This window comes from Eumetopias jubatus, unplaced genomic scaffold (genome assembly GCF_037043125.1).
Source record: "Eumetopias jubatus isolate StellerSeaLion01/CBP00866 unplaced genomic scaffold, mEumJub1_p1.0 scaffold_6, whole genome shotgun sequence".
Lineage (NCBI taxonomy): Eukaryota > Metazoa > Chordata > Mammalia > Carnivora > Otariidae > Eumetopias > Eumetopias jubatus.
Window position 1 is genome coordinate 85849717 of NW_028274812.1, and position 16697 is coordinate 85866413.

General features: G+C 40.2%; 1 protein-coding gene across 2 annotated transcripts in view; it reads left to right on the forward strand.

Annotated features, from left to right (window-relative positions):
* Window positions 1-16697, forward strand: part of COL9A1 (collagen type IX alpha 1 chain) — an 84573-nt gene that overhangs the window by 16402 nt on the left and 51474 nt on the right. Inside the window, exons 6-14 of one of the 2 annotated variants that reach the window (XM_028097803.2) lie at window positions 3061-3144; window positions 3894-3914; window positions 5393-5467; window positions 5804-5839; window positions 5963-6025; window positions 12101-12154; window positions 12415-12450; window positions 14661-14684; window positions 15497-15550. In XM_028097803.2, the coding sequence (XP_027953604.1) occupies window positions 3061-3144; window positions 3894-3914; window positions 5393-5467; window positions 5804-5839; window positions 5963-6025; window positions 12101-12154; window positions 12415-12450; window positions 14661-14684; window positions 15497-15550 (447 nt within the window). Of the gene's footprint in view, window positions 1-3060; window positions 3145-3747; window positions 3843-3893; window positions 3915-5392; window positions 5468-5803; window positions 5840-5962; window positions 6026-12100; window positions 12155-12414; window positions 12451-14660; window positions 14685-15496; window positions 15551-16697 lie in introns of those variants that run through there. The other variant, XM_088024324.1, reaches the window with a different exon arrangement.

A 16697-nucleotide genomic window follows, 5' to 3' on the forward strand; every position in this document is an offset into this window, starting at 1 on the left:
AAAAAAACTTTATTTCTCTACTTGTATTTATTTCAAGTCTTACAAACTATAAACTCATTAGGGGAGGAGAATATCTTTGGTTTTCCTAGAATGTTATCCTAGTGTGTGGCTTATATTAGGACTTCAAAAATGTTAACTGAAGGACTAAATTAAAATATTTGTCATGTATATTTTGTCAGTGGATATTCAAAGAGAACAGTGATTCCAGGTATGAAGATGAGAAACGTGTGGAAATCAGCATTTTGGATGTGTAATGAAAGTGACTTTTAGTAAGGAACTCTGCCAATCTTCCTTCAAAATAATTAACATGCAAATTGGAATTCATATTGCATGCCAAAAAATGGTTGTTGTATAGATAATTATTAGTGCGTGGGTGGTGTTTATGTGGATGCACAGATGTGTGCAGAAACCTTTGATCTATGTGGCACTCTGAACAACCCAGCCTGTATTCACAGATGAATTGCATTTCATTACCCCATTATTCTGTGCCACAATTGCATCTTGCATATTTAAGCAGGTGTACCAATTTATCCAGAGAGAATTACATTTTTCAGAAAACAGCTTAATGAATTACTTTGCATTTACAATAAGTAACTTTAATGAAGTATCTAAACAAAGGATATAGGTTTCCTGGTTAGCCATATAATTAAAGTTTCTCAAGGCGATTAGGCTATGAATTTTTTTTGAAAATCAAAATATCAAACATATACAATGCATGCCTAGTGTGAATTACCAATTCACAAAGGATTTAGTGAATACAATACATGAACGGTCTTTCTTATTTTAAGAATTAGGGAGGGGGAGACACCTTTTCTTATTCTGGTAATATTTTTATCTAATCATTGAAGAACAAGAATTATAACCCCCTTTCCTATTTGATATTTTATTATACACATGTATATGTAACTGCATATAGAAATAGTTGTTAGTTTTCGGAGAAGCATTAGAAATTTGCCTCTGGATGTATTTGCATAACAATCATGCAAGCAGGGAGAGGTCTGAATCCTTAGGGAAGTTCCTTAGTCTTGTTTTGAGGTTTTCTAGCAGATGTTGGACATAAGCTTACAAAGTTTTAATTTCTAGATCACTCTTCTTTTCTCTTCATCTTTAATACAAATGTTCAATCACCAAATTCCTTGGTTACTGGCTTAGGACATGATGGCTCTTTCTGGAGATGGGATGTATTCTAGGGGGAGGATAAGTAGAGGAGTAGAGAAGACCTTATTTCACAATCAGGTACATTTGGAATGCTAGCTCTGTCTTTTACTAGCTGTGTGACCTCTGGCAAGTGGTTTAACCTCTTTGCCCCGCTTTACTCGTGAGCTTCAAAGAGTTGTTGGAGGTACAGCTAGGTATTTAGTAGTCATTAAGGAGAAGGTTGTCCCATTCTTTCTTTTGTCTTCCTATTAAAATTTCCACTGCAGTTTAGAACAAAACCAAAATAAAATCCTTCCCAAGCAAATGAGACTACTCTAAGAAAGATAAAGTATTTGACAAAGTGATATGCTTAACTGTAAGATAATTGTGTGGCTTAATAAGCAGTTCTCTTGTAGGATGTCAGTATACTATTGTTAAATAATTCATACCATGAATACACAATTTTCATACAATTTATAGAGAACTTTCCATCTTAAAATATATCTTGGGTTAGCTGTTCACTTTCTCTTCACCCCACTTACCTCATTTTTCCAGATATCCATATTTTCTGGAGAAGAGCCATGGTAGGGTTAAGAGCAACCAGGAGAGTTAGAATCATCTAAGAAGAGGTACAAATGCAGGAATCTGAAAGCTTAATGTCTTATTTTCACCCCTTCATAAAATGGAAAACTTCCTTTTGTTTAACTTTCCCTTCATTATGGGTAGAAGGGAAGGACTTCATCCTTCATCCTCTCCAAGTCTGATCTTTTGTTCAGTAACCTCAACTCTGGATGTTTCCATAAAAATGGAAAAAAAATGTATCTAATTTAATGCTAGATCCAGCAGATCTAGAGACCTTTTGGCAGGTGGGATGGAGTGTAAATCACTACTGGATGAAAGAAAAGACATAATGTTTTGGATTTGGGACCTTGATATTAATTAGATATTTGCATAATGCCAGAAGAATCAGCTGACCAAGAAATACAGATCTGATTTGAGATGTCTAACAAGGAATTTCCTCAATTTAAGAAGATGGGCCAGAATGGAGGTGCTGGGTGGTGTATACCTTTTTTTTTCCCCCTCACCTTGTCACCAGAGGCCTTCAGCTTCAGACCTGGTCACTCTTCCATTGTATTGTTTCTCTCCTGTTCCCTTCTTTCTCTCTTAACACCTGCTAAAATGTAAGAACTTGTCAGGGCACATTTGGATTTCAAGTGTCTGAAAATTATATATCTCTTCAACCAATGAATGAGATAACACTAAATTTAAATGCTTTCTATTCTCTTGTTTTTTCCCTGAGTTCTAGATTTCCCTCTCATTCCCTCCATTTCCAGTCCTTCCTATTTCCATTTTAAGCTGTGAATACTCCATGGAGAATGTCTTCTCTAGCATGCAAATTTCTTCTAGGACTGGATTTTCTTTCCTCTCCTTTTCCTCCTAGGTGCCACCTCTTTGGCTGTCTCTGTCTCTAGTCTTCCCCCATGTAAACCCTTAGTGCATGTGTTCTCTGTGAAGTTCAGTAGGCCTGGGCTCCAATCTAGACCCTCACACTGGCTTGTGACCTGGCCGGTTCCTTGTTTGCACAGGGCCTCATTTGAATAGAATCTTCATCTTAAGGATGTGGAAGGACAGAAATGGAAAGTCAGTGCCAGTGGTCTGTTCCTGCCAAGGGCTACGATGGAATACTGCAGAGCTACAGACATCTACATTCAGTCATCAGAGAAACTTGGGAAGGGCTTCCAGCCCATTTCCATTGGAAAATCTGTATTCAAGGAACAAGAGTACTGGTCCACTGAGGTCAACCAGTTCAAATTGGTCTCCAGTCACTTAACAATTGGACCACACTTACAAACTTCTCTCTCTCTTAAATGACCTGCTTCTGTCCTCCAGAATCTGAATTGACTCTCTGCTGTCTTTCTCCAGTTTGAACTTCAGTGGATGCTGATCCATTGTGACCCACTACGCCCCAGTAGAGAAACTTGCCATGAGCTGCCAGTCCGAATAACTGTGAGTCCCTTGACCACCTACACTTCCACCTAGCCTACCTCCCACCACCTCCTTAAACTCCCCACCTCCTCACTCTTTTTCTAAAGAGTTCAGGCTTTACTGTAGGGACCAGATAGATATTACGGAAGCACAGGTCCCACCCACAGCCTGGCAAGGAGAAACCACCTCAGGGTGTCTGGTTCTACCTTCGGTGGCTTATGACCCTCACTCCTCCTCCCCCAAGCATCTCTCCAAGAACACTGGCAGTCCATTCGTCGCCCACAGTGGACAGGGAGAGACTACACTTGGACAGATGGGCAGAGGCGGAGGTGCACCTTTCAGGCCTTGCCTGTGTGGCGGCGGGGAAAGGGTTAAGGGGGACTGTTGTCATTCTATCCGTTCCCCAGCCCGCAAGCTCTCCTCCAATCCCCAGGACCCTCTCAGGGCCATTCATAAACAGGAGAAACGTACGCCTTCCTGGCTGGGCACCTTTGTAAAGAACTACTCCCGGGGGCGCTTTTTGCGGGGGGAGAAGTACCGCTTTAGGCGTGTGACGGGTCCGGGAAGCCCAGCGGGGCGGCCGGAGGCAGAGTCCGTCCAGGGGATTAGCAGAGGGTGGCGGGCATGGCCTGGACCGCGCGGGATCGAGGGGCCCTAGGGCTGCCACTGCTGCTGTCTGGGCTCTGCTTGTGCGTGGCTCAAGTAAGTTGTGCGCGAGTGTGGGGGGTGGGGAGAGCCTTCTCACTTTCTCCCCGTCTTTTCTTCTCCAGCCCGGCGAGACCACCGACCAGGTAAGCGGAGGGCGAGAAGTGCTTGCATTTTTCAAGTGCAGGCAGGGAAAAGTGGAGGAACGGCCGTCGCGGGAGCTGTGGGGAAGGCGCAGAGCTTTCCCTGGGCTCTGCAGCCGCGTTCTTCCTCCAGCCTTGAGCACCTGCAGCGAGTACCGTCGGAGTCGGGGACCCCAGATGACCCTTAGGTGGGGAAAGGCGTCTCCTCCCCCACCTGGGCCCCAACACTGCAGGCAGAGGCTCTGAAGACCATTAGTGACTGGGGACCGGTCACTAAACTTGGGCGGTTAACCGGGTTGCTTCTTAACTCCCCCACCCCGCCCCTCCTGGTTGCATTCAAGAGCAGGCCCTTTTGCAGAAGGCGGGAATTCAGCCTAGCGGCGCTAAGCTCCCTCCCTCCGCTAAGCTCCACCAGCCCGCGGTAGCAGCATTAAACCGCGAGCCTTGCTAGTGGTGCCCGCCGCTCTGGGATTGGAACCCGGCGGCCTTGGCTGGCATCAGTCAAAATTTCAGCAGTTTCCCGAAGGCTCCGGCGTCTACTCCCTCCCGCGCGGGAGAGGACCCGGCGGGGGCGGGTGAGCCCAGATGCGGTTTGAGGTTTCACTTACAAAGACCCCATTGTAACCTGTCTGGTCATTGGAGTTTAGAAAAACAAAGTTTCCTTGATGAAAGAATCTTTTTACCCCTTTCTTTTTCCTCTTTTAAATTAGAAGAGAAAAAAAAATTCCACATACCCTAAGCAACGTGCTCACACATTTTGAGTCGCCAGTATTCCCTCTGGCACCATCAAAGCTTGGCTGTTTGCAAGCAATAAAAGCAGTAATACCCTAGGGTCAGTCTGAAATTTGGTGTAGTTTTAAAGCGAGGTGCAAAGACCTTATGCAAGAGAGTGTCAATGCAGGTAAATCCGAAATGAAGCCAGGTCCTCTCTGGGTTTCAAGGCTCTTTTGCCCCAATCCTCCCCAGTTTTCCTCCCGTATTTCTCCCTGATTTCTACTGCACGTAGAAAGATTTACAAAACGATCCTGTACTCGATCTGAGGTGGAGCGCCTCCAGTCTGAGCAGTTCCTTTTCAGCCAAAACACTGACTCTCAATTACTCATCAAATCCAAGTAGTGAATGACCACCATTTTCATTACTGAGTCCCTTAAAAAAAAAAAAAGAGGCGTCAGCCCCTCGCTTCTTCAAAGACCTCTTTTGGTTTAATGGTCTCTGTAGGGGCGAGGCCGTGTGACCCCAGTGCCCACCGTGGGGCCTAGATTCTGCTCTAACCACACTATTAAGCCTCATTCAGAATATGGCGGAACCAAAGAAACCTGGGGTCGCTCGGGAGTTTTATACTGGAGTTTTACTGGATTTCAAGACTCCGTCCCCCAAAGGGAAGTGTTCTTACCGGTGGAGGTGGGGGCCTCAGGACATCGTGCCAGTTTCTTGTTGTTGCCCAACGTGCTCCATTAATCCGTGTGTGCTATTTTTGTCAGAGAGGTCCCCCGGGCGAGCAGGGTCCCCCCGGGCCCCCGGGTCCCCCTGGAGTTCCAGGCATCGATGGCATCGACGTAAGTTTCTATCTCCAGTCCTCTGGTCCTCCAGTCCCACCGTTTCCTACCCTTTCTCCAGCGGGATGGGTTTTTGACGGGGCCAGATGCCCGCCATCCAAAGGCGGGCTAGGGCATGGGTGAGAGCTGGGTTGGAGCCTCTGTAGAAGCCTGGGGATTTTCGGAGGGATGAGGTAGACACGTTCAGTTGTCCCCGCTGGTCAAGGATCTCCACCATTTAGCTTTACCGTGTCCCCGTCCCCGAGCTGTGTGGTGAACACGCGTGGGAGTCTCCCAGCGGGGTCCTCAGCGCCTCCCACTCACGGACTGCTCTTGCTTTTTCTACTACCCCTGCAGGGTGACCGAGGTCCAAAGGGTCCCCCAGGCCCCCCGGTAAGTTGATCAGCGCATTCGCTCTTCACTTCTTCCTTTTAGAGGTGGTTTGCAGCCACGTGACTTCCAAGAATCTCAACTTTCCATCGTTCTCTCTCCCGACCTCTCCCCCTCCCTGCTCAGGGTCCCGCTGGAGAACCGGGCAAGCCAGGAGCTCCCGGCAAGCCGGGCACGCCGGGCGCCGACGTGAGTAGGCGCTGGCGCGCGCACGGGGGGGGGGGGGGGGTCGGCTGGGGGTGCGGAGGAGGGAGGGAGAGACGTGGCGGTCTGCGGGATGGGTGCAGGCTGCGGGGATCCACGCTGAAACAGGGCTCTGGCCCTGAACTGGGCCTTGTACTCCCCGCGCGGCGTGGAGGCTGCAGTTTCTGCAAAGGGTCCTGCGAGGGCGGAGATAGCTCGCGGCCCCCTGGGGAGAGCACACAGCGCGGGCGTTCCCTGCTCTCAGAAAATCCCCAGGCCTTCCCGGTGCCTACCCCTAACCCTCCGCTCCTTGCTCACCGCCTGAACGCTCAGCCCCACTTCCGGCACAGGGGGAACTGGAGGTAGAGGAACCTTACTCGGCGCTGGTGGGGCTCTGGTGGGGCTTCGCAGCAAGTAGCCTCTGGTCCTGCCCTTTAACAGGCACTTGCTAGATTAATTTAGTAAAGGACCTACAGGCAGGGGAAGGGGCAGAGTACTCCTAAATCCTGAAGAAGAGAAATAAGAAAGATACCTTTGAGGGGAGGGCCCGAAGTGAGTGGGAATGTGCGTGTGTGTGTGTGTGTGTGTGTGTGTGTTGGGGCGGGGGGCAGAGGCAGGGAAATGGTCAACGCACAAAGAATAGGAAATTCAAAACTAATTTTCCTCTTTCCATGTTTTCTTGACTGGCATCACGGACAGAAATAAGCTGAGTAGGGTTGCATGAAAATTGGGAATCATCCTTTCTCCAATTTATCCGCCTTTACACCTCTCCCTCCCCTCGATTGAAGAAAGCTCATGCTGAATTGTAGGATAAACCTGACAGTAAATAATATTTCCTCAGAGCATAATGACTTCCACTTCTCCTGTCTCCATGTGCTGGACTAATGCGTCCTGAAGTCCTACTACAGGCCAGTCCTTGACTTTAAAGCTGGGATACAAAGTGAAGTAAAATGAAGTTACCTGTTCTCAGAAAATATGCAGTGGTGCATTCATCGAGTTATCCTTCAAGTTACCACTTTGTGTGGTTTCCAAAACCTAAAGACTTTTCTAAATCAAAGAAAGCACCTGAAAACCTATGATTATAATTCCCAAGAATTTTTGACTATAGATTTTACATATTGAAGAAAAAAACCGCTAGATTTTAGTGTTTATTAAGATGGGCTTTCTTTACAAAGATTACCATTATGAGGGTATTTGTCTATGCTATTTAGTACTTTAGGAAAGATTTTGTTTTACAGTTCAGAGCCCCAAGTTTGAACTTTCTCTGTGATGTAAAGTGAGTGTGCAAGAATTCCCCAAGAACTAATATTTGGATAATACAAACTGAATATCAAACTAATATTTGTATAATATGAACTGAAATTATATAACTTGTTGTTTTTCAAGTTCTTTTTAAAACATTGAATTACTTGAAACTGTCACATCATAATAAAAAGGTCTGATAAATCCAAGGCTACTCTATAAAACAGTAGCCCAATATGGGTTGGATTTATTTCTGCATTTCTATGAAACTTGGATCTGCCTTTTGTGTGAAAAGAAAATTTATGATTACATTATTATTACTATTAATTTTTGTGGTGGTTGAAGCATAAACTAATCACCTGGAGTCTTCCCTTGGTATTGAGTTGAAATACTTTCATACAGAGGGCTAGAGTTATCTGTGCATCAGTTTTATGGTGCCTGTGTAGCATGCTCAACATGCTACAAATTCTTCTTTACCTTTTACTGTAAGGTCATAAAGACGATGCCTGGTTTTGCTTTATAAAGTAATTCCCCCATTTAAACAGAAATTTTGGATAAACAAATGAAAGTGCTTAAAAAATCTTTGAGGTACAATATAGTTAACAATGAAAGGAGTTTTTGTCTTGGTCTATAGTTGCAGTATCGTAGTAAGACATCCATGTATGTACCAGTTTTTCAGGCATTTCCTAGAACAGAAGTTAACTATACTTAAGCAAAAAGTTAACTATACTAATATGCATTTGTGTAGAACTTTTTTCCTCAAGTGCAGTCACTTTAACCTTACATAACCTGGAAGGAAGGTTTGGCTAATATTATTCTCCGGAGATAAGAATACTGAATAATTTTGAGGACAAGTAGTTTCCTCAGGGACCCAGAGTTATTAAGTGGCTAAGATAGTGAAAGAAACTAGATTTCTTCATTTTTAGACTCGCTTTCTCTCCAGATAGTTTTGCCTCATGTGGCTACAAATGAGTATCTTAAATAGATGGATAATCAGAGAAAATAGAGAGAAAAAGAGTGATAGTGAATTTTTAGTTATCCGAATTCCCAGCCAAGAAAAATGATATGGGTAATTCAATGGATCGTAAGAATAATTTATAATTGGTATTTTCTAATTATTTGTAAATATTGGTATGGTTCTACCAGATATTGACATGAAGCCACATGGGGCTTACAAGATTCTGACTTACTGTATTCTTTGGCTCATAAACAAATCTTTTACCTCACATTGAGACTAGGCATTGAGAATAATGAATAATGAAAAATCAGTAACTGGATCAGTTTGCTGTTTGTTTGTCCCTGGCCATAGGGAAGCTAAGTAAGCAGGAGAGCTCCAGTGATCTTTTCTTGTTAGGTGAACCTCAGTGTAGTGGTGGGACCTTAAACCTCCAACCTCTTTGTCTTCTGCTCTTTGGTTCATTGCAAGGCTATACTTTTTGGTAATGTGAACAAATGGTTAATCAGATGATGTTTGGAAGAATATGGAAGGAACATGATTTAAAGGGTAATTATCCTAAGTGAAGTGGGTTTTTTGACGGAAAATGTGAAAGATTCATGGCAGCTATGCTGGTAGAATTATGCCTTGAGTCTCACGAGCTGAGTAGTTGGAATGTTGGAAGGAAATTACTATTGAGGGCTGGTGTTTTCTGCTAAGCAGCAGCATGAAAGTTCAGAACACAGCTTCAGTATCATCCCCATACAGAACTTTATCTTCATAAACATTCATATGAAAGCAATTCTTTCTGCCACTGGTAATATTTTTCTCTGTCAATTCTTTGACAGATAAGAATCCTTGCAAAATGGAATTTGTGTGTGTGTAAATATAAATGTGGGAGATTGTATGTATATGTTTATATGTAAAATTAGAGAAGTCAGAGCTTGGTTATAACCTTGCACCCAAAGGACAACTGTGTTATTATCAGTAATCAATAGAGATATTCTTATTGGCACTATTTGCTGTGACATGCTCAGTGAGCTCTGAAAACAGGATTTTATTCATTCTTATAACATCCATCCAAGGTAGGCAGAAGAAGAAGTAGAATTAAATATAAGCATTACAGTTAAACCATGCCACTTGTTTCAGGAAAGAGATTAGAACATCCTCAGGATGTATACAGCTACTATCCCTGGCAGATGCTTATATGATTAGAATAGTGAGTTATTAAGAAATTATTCCGAAAGCTCAGTGTAAGTGGAAATAGTCAGACATCAAAGAAATCTGAGGGAGCCATGAAATACAGTACCCATGGTTAGTATCTAGATATTTGTTTGTTCATTTGTTTGTTTGCAGAACCCCTTCTGTATGAGGTTTTAAGCTCCCAGAGGGCAGGAAACATGTCTTATACTTCAGGTGAACTCTTCACAACATCTATAGCAGGGCTGACCATATAATAATGATGATAATAAGAATAGCTAACATTTATTCAGGGCCCACTCTATCAGGCACTGTTGTAAGCATTTTGTGTGTAATATTGCACTTAATTTTCAAAATTACCATATCAGGTAGATATTAATATTATACCTATTTTATAGATTAAGAAGCTGAGGCACTGTGCAGTTAAGCAGCTTGTCATGGTTGCACAGCTAATAAGTGGCAAAGTTGGGATTAGAACCCCAAATAAAGATGATGTAGAGGAACAAGTGTCATATCCTTCCATCTAATAGACTAACTTAAATTAAATATTCAGTATTCATGTATTGAGTATGTGTTAGATGCCAGGGGCAATGTGCCTGGATTATAACGGACATGCAGTCTTTGTCCTTATGGAGCTTATGGTTTTCTACATAGCTATTTCATAACAGAGTTCACTGTAACATCTGACACCAAAATGTATTAGCAATTATTTTTTTATTTTTTTAAAAAATATTTTATTTATTTACTTGAGAGAGAATGAGAACTAGAGAGAGAGAGAGCACAGAGGGAGAAGGGAAGAGAGAAGCAGACTCCCAGCTGAGCAGGGAGCCTGATGTGGGACTCCATCCCAGGACCGCGGGATCATGACCTGAGCTGAAGGCAGACGCTTAACTGACTGAGCCACCCCATGCCCCTGTATTAGCAATTTAATTTAAAGAACTTCCTAGTGATAGACATAATTTATTATGTATTATAGAAGGTACTTTAAATAAGAAGTGACCTGGAAGCAGCCTCCTTGTTGTCCAACCATTTACTTGGTTCTGCTTTATTATTATGCAGCTGAAATTCTACCATATATTGTAGCTATTGCTCACCAATCTCGTCAGTTACTTCAGTCACAGATTGAAGATTGTTAGTTGGTTACATGTGTGGAAATTGGCCAGGATTGATTTTGGAGGGTGTATACATGAAGTGGGAGTTAGGGGTTCCATTAGTCAGATGTGTTCTTAGGTTTGTACAATCTATGTGCCATATGTGCCTGTAGAGAATGCTCTGGATGTGTGGTTTGTTTACCAAAATCGAAAGCCAACGTTTCATTACTACCAGTGCTCAGCACCTAAGATGCTGGGGCTTGTTCCCAAATTACAGTGTTGTATTTAGAGTAGGGTGATTAAAAATCAAGGACAGTCTCTGAAAAATTGAAATTTATGTGTGTTTAATAATTTTCTTTGGTAAATTTCCAGTAATTAACATTTTCAACTTACTTTTTTCTACTTCCTTTGATTCACTCTTTGGACTTATAAGGGAAATGGATTGATGTAGAGAAATGCAAGAATGGTGGCCAGTTAGCTAGTTTTCTATATAAATTATATGACAGCATTTTAGTGATATGTAGACTGTGACAGATTAAATGTGGATTTTAGTGATGCGTTTTTAAGTAGAGCTTTCATACTTGCAAGGAATCTCTCCCTTGATTAAATACCATTTGAGTCTTTTTCAAAATCTTGATAATAGTTTTGTAAGATGTTTATATATGCATGCACATATGTATATGTACATACACATACAGATACACATATTTATCTTTGACAAGGCATAATTTCAATATTGCATTAAAAATGATATCTAAAAGTGTCAAAGAGTAAAGAAAAAATTAAAAAACTAAAAATGCATCTTCATCAAATATGGAAATTCAGGTGTATAATGTAGTGTTATTAATGCTTTAAAATCTATTTTATATTGAGGTTGATGGTAAAAAAAGTTCTGGTAGGGAAAATGAATATGTTTGGAGGATATGCTTTAAATAATATATTTAGTATTAAATATATATAAAACATGTTTTATAGTAATTGGCTTAAATTCTACATACTAGGTGACACATGAAAATATATACTTAATTATAGTTATTTTTACTAAGGCAGATAGTGTAGAAACATGCATGCTCTCAAACATTTCATTTTAAAAGTTAAGTTTCTTCAGTAAGCAATTGTTATTGCTGGAAGATGGCCAGAGGGCTTTTAGATGGCTATAGAGCAATAATGAGATTGAGTATTTTTAATTCCTATGGAAGAAATATTTTATTAACTCTCAAAACACTATTTGAGAGATATAGAGACATATAGTATTTTTATTTTATAAATGAAGTAAAGGAGGTGCATAAACATGGGTAATTGACAAAGCCAGATCTGTTGTCCCATTAGATGTGGCTATTAGAATGCTATAATTGTTATATGCGTTTTTCCAAAGCGGAGACAAAAAATACTAAAATTATTGGACCCTGTTAGCAGGAATTTAGGAATATGATAAAATTTATCAACAGAAAGTAACAGGCAGTTGATAAGAATATAGGAAGGTATTTCTTTGTAAATATTTGCATCGTACAAAGATAACCATTCCATACATAATTGATAAATAAAATGCAATTATCCACTTAGGGCTTTGCCTAAGGATGCTATAATATTTCTAACATCATCTTGCTTTGTTAGGGATTAACAGGACCTGATGGATCCCCTGGTTCTGTTGGACCAAGAGGGCACAAAGTAAGTTAGCCACCTACTATTAATTGCTGGTATTAGATGCTGAAGTATAATTTCATTATAGTGTTTGCAAATCAACTGAAAAATTAGTTATGAAACAGAGGAAATACACTTGTTCAACTAAAATCGTGTTTTAGTTGAATTAAATTAAATTAAAAACATCAAGATGGAGTGTTTTAATGATTTCAAAATTTATGCAATTTACATGTTTACGTATTCATGCCACAAAAAGCTAAGTACAATGAAGCTGTTTTAATTTTTAGGGAGAACCTGGTGTTCCTGGATCTCGTGGATTTCCAGTAAGTAATTGTAAAGTGACAGAATTGAAAATCTCCCATTTTTCCTGTTATTATGAAGTGTTTAAATGCAGCTTTTGACATAATATGCATCACAAAGGAGTTCATGACTTATCTGCTATGGTAAGCATTCTGGGTATGAATATTGAACATTTAGAGAAATTTGAATGCACAGTATAAAATACATATGTCTCCCAATAGACAACTCCCCCTTCATTCCCCTTGATAGAAAACATTTCTTGCATAATAACAGCAAATCTAAATATTCAATGTTTAGACCATAATATCACACCACTTCACAACTGGTTTTATCTCTAATGGAATGTCAACCATCAAATATAATTACTAGCCTGATTCCCCGGTTAGTCCTTTCCTGCATTGCCCGATCTGGCTGATTTGTGTGTTATTTCTATTTATAAGGGGGCTACTAGGTTCTCAGGCTGTTTTCCTTTCCATTTTGCTCTTTATTCCTCTTTTGTTCTTGTCATTAATCTGTATTTTTCGTCTTTGTTTTCTATTTGCACTGTTTTCATGGCCATATTTCACTGTCTGTCAACTTTTCCATTTTAAGGCTATTTTCAGAAATGAATAGCTTGCTGGCCTTTCTCCCAAAGTTTTCCACTCAGAGCTCAACATCTTATAGAGATGCCTTTTTAAAAAAACTGAGTGAAATTTGAAATTTGTCAAACATCTAGAGCTATGGTAATGAAATAACATTGATTACTTTGGTATTTTCAAGCATAATACTAATTCCCCAAATTGATTTACATATTAAAATGATCAAATAGGAGTGATTTTTCAAATGCCTTGAAATGCCTTGAAAAAGCCCCACTTATTATTAAAACATATTGCTCATGTGAAATTCGTGCTTGTTTTGGCTGCCTAAATAATTAGAAATAATAATATCATTATCACAGGGTATATGTTGATTCCACTAAATGCTTCATATACGGATATTTTATTTTTATTTTTTATTTTTTTCTTTTTAAAGATTTTATTTATTTATTTGAGAGAGAGAATGAGATAGAGAGAGCATGAGAGGGGGTAGGGTCAGAGAGAGAAGCAGACTCCCTGCTGAGCAGGGACCCCGATGCGGGACTGGATCCCAGGAGCCTGGGATCATGACCTGAGCCAAAGGCGGTTGCTTAACCAACTGAGCCACCCAGGCGCCCATATACGGATATTTTAGAAAATGAAGTCTGGAATGAAAGCTAACATGAATATGGTATCACAGATAGCTGTAAATAAAAGTTATTCAAGCCAGTGTATCAGGGAAAGGAGTAATGAGGGTTCCCAAATGACGGGGGTGCGGGGTGGGGGGGGAGGGGCATATTGAACCTGGAAAGCAAAGATAGAGAAAAAGGGATTCTAGGCAGCTGATGTTCAGTTATATGAAGTTCAACAAGCATATAGTTAGGGTTTCACGTATATTAGGCCCTGTGTTAGGAATTGAAGCTAGGAGGATAAATAAGATGTGGTGTCAATCCTTGGTTATATGCAGTTTGGTGTTGCTAAGGAGATATAAAGGATAAAGGAGAGGGAGACAAAATAATTAGCTTTAAGATCAAATTCAGGATATTAAATTAGGATCCCATAGTAAGTTATTTCTGGAGTGACACCATTTTATTTTCATCTACTGGATTTGGTGTCTGGAAACGTAGTCCTACCTGTCAAAAGAGGGTAGCTTCTGGTCTTTTCCCCCCTTGCCTTTCTGTGCTAAATGTTTGTTTGGGAGGATTTCCAAACATCACATTATAAATTATAAAGCAGTACACTGTATTGCTTTTAATGTAGATTTCTTATAGAACACAGCAAAAAAATCTTTAAACTATCAGGTTGTGTTGTGCTTCTTTGTGAGTGATGCTAAGTTCTGACAGTAAGCATGAATGACTTCTTTGATTTTCTTAAAAACAAGTTTGGGAGAAGTATTATGGGTTAGCTTAGATATCCAAGTTATATTTGAGGTGCTGAAACAAGCTTCTTCCTTTAGAAGTAGAGCCATGTTTGCTTTTCTTTATCCAGTCCATTTATATCCAGTCCTTTATATTTTATGGCTCTTCTATATCCAGTCCTTTATATTTTATGGCTCTTCTATACCCAGTCCTTTATATCCAGACAAATTTTATACTTTTTTTTTGAACTGAGTTATGTCTGTCTGTATTTATACTAAGTTTAAATCACATACCATAACAATTTTTGTTTTAACCTTTTAGGGCCGTGGTATTCCTGGGCCCCCTGTAAGTATCATCTCTTGGTTTATTTCTGCCTAAGTCTATAACAGTGGCCTGTTTCTCAGCTCCCAAGCTTACTTGCCAGCAGACACTACCCAGGGTATTTATAGTGTCCCACATACATGACCTTAGGTGGCTAAACAAAAAATTTATTCATTTTAGAAATTTCTGTTCCATTTTAAGTAATTAAAATTTGGTCAAATGAGTTATTGTGTCATTGGAAACCAAAGCTAGCACAGACATGTAATCCTGAATCAATTACTTATCATATTTGATATGATTTATGATAGATTATAAAACCACCCATAAGTCACCATGTCCCTTTATTTATTTATAATTACGTTTTTTAAAAAATTGAAGTATAATTAACATACAGTGTTATGTTAATTTCAGGTGTCTAATATAGTGATTCAACAATTCTGTACATTACTCAGTACTCACCACAATAAATGTGGTCATCATTTGTCACCGAACAATGTTATTACCATCCTATTGACTATGTTCTCTATGCTATACTTTTCGTTTCCGTGACTTACTTGTTTTATCACTGGAAGTTTGTACCTTTTACCCCCACCCACCTCCCCTCTGATAACCACCAGTTTGTATTTAAGAGTTTGGTTTTTTTTTGTTGTTTGTTTGCTTGCTTCCTTGTTTTGTGTTTTAGATTGCACAAATAAGTGAAATTGTATGGTGTTTGTTTTTCTCTGTCTGACTTACTTCACTCAGCATACCCTCTAGGTCCATCTGTATTGTTGCAAATGGCAAGATCTCATTCTTTTTTATGGCTGAGTAATATTCCATTGCATATATACATACAGGGTCCTCCTGGGGCAGCAGGACTCCCTGGAGAGCTTGGCCGTGTTGGACCAGTTGTGAGTACTGCAGTGCATTTTGATAGACATTTGCTGATTTAGTGGAAGACATTACTCAGGAAGGCAAATTGCCCTAACTCTATGCTTTCCCTTGCAAATCCAAAAAAATGGCAGATGAATATCATTCCAGTTCATAATATTGATGGGAACCAGGGATAATAATGCTACCTCATTTTTGTAGAGTGATTTTAATTTTTTTCCCAAAGTTATCAGCTAAACTTTTCTTCCCAACTTCCAGAATTACTGATCAGTCAAAGGGGTGTCACCTCCATCTAATAGACTCTCAGCCAGAATTAAGGTCCAGTGTCTTTTGTATTAGGCTAACTGCATGAAATGAAAAGTGAATAGCCAAAAATTATTGCCAAGTATATTTATGTTAGGATCATTAAATTATAATTGAACCAACAGAACTTAACATTAGGCAATAAAGAGCTGAACTCCATAGGAGAAATTGCTCATAGTTAAGTTCTTGATGTTACTATCCAATAAATATTTCAAGGATGTTGAGAAGTAGTGACATTATGTGAAGGATAGATGATTGTAAACGCATTGAGAATAGGAGCCATGTGTTAAGTACTTATTCTTGCTTCTCTATATGTCTTACGATTTGATAAAATTATTCACTGAACGGATGAATAAATATGAAATGGTTGTAAGGTTAAATTAATTGTAAGATGCTTTTGTCTTCTTATGGTAGAATATTAAGAAGGAAAAGGTATGCAAGGAGTAAACTGTGGATGTTAAGACAAACTGAAATCCATTTTCATTTGAATTTAGCCATCTTTGATTTTCAGTCCCATTTGCAAAAGAGTATGGTGACAGGCCAAGTAATAGCTTGTGGGTAAACAGTACGAGGGAGAGTCGGCATTGCAGAGATTAACCTTCCTTTCCAAAGCTTCAGGCCAGGTGCAAGCCTTCTTTTGCTACCATTATCTGGGTGGCACTAGCAGCACTGGCTGTTCCAGTTTCTCTTAAATCAACTAGAAAAATATGTAGTGTTTCCAGTTTGTTTTCAGAATAAAGTGATCCTTCTATAGAGAAGAACTGGCTTTGTTTTTACCCCCCCCCCCAAATCTCCTGCCTTGTTTTATTACTTTGGTGAGACTGGAGCTCCTTTATTCTTCTGGTTTTGTGGAGCTAATTGGAT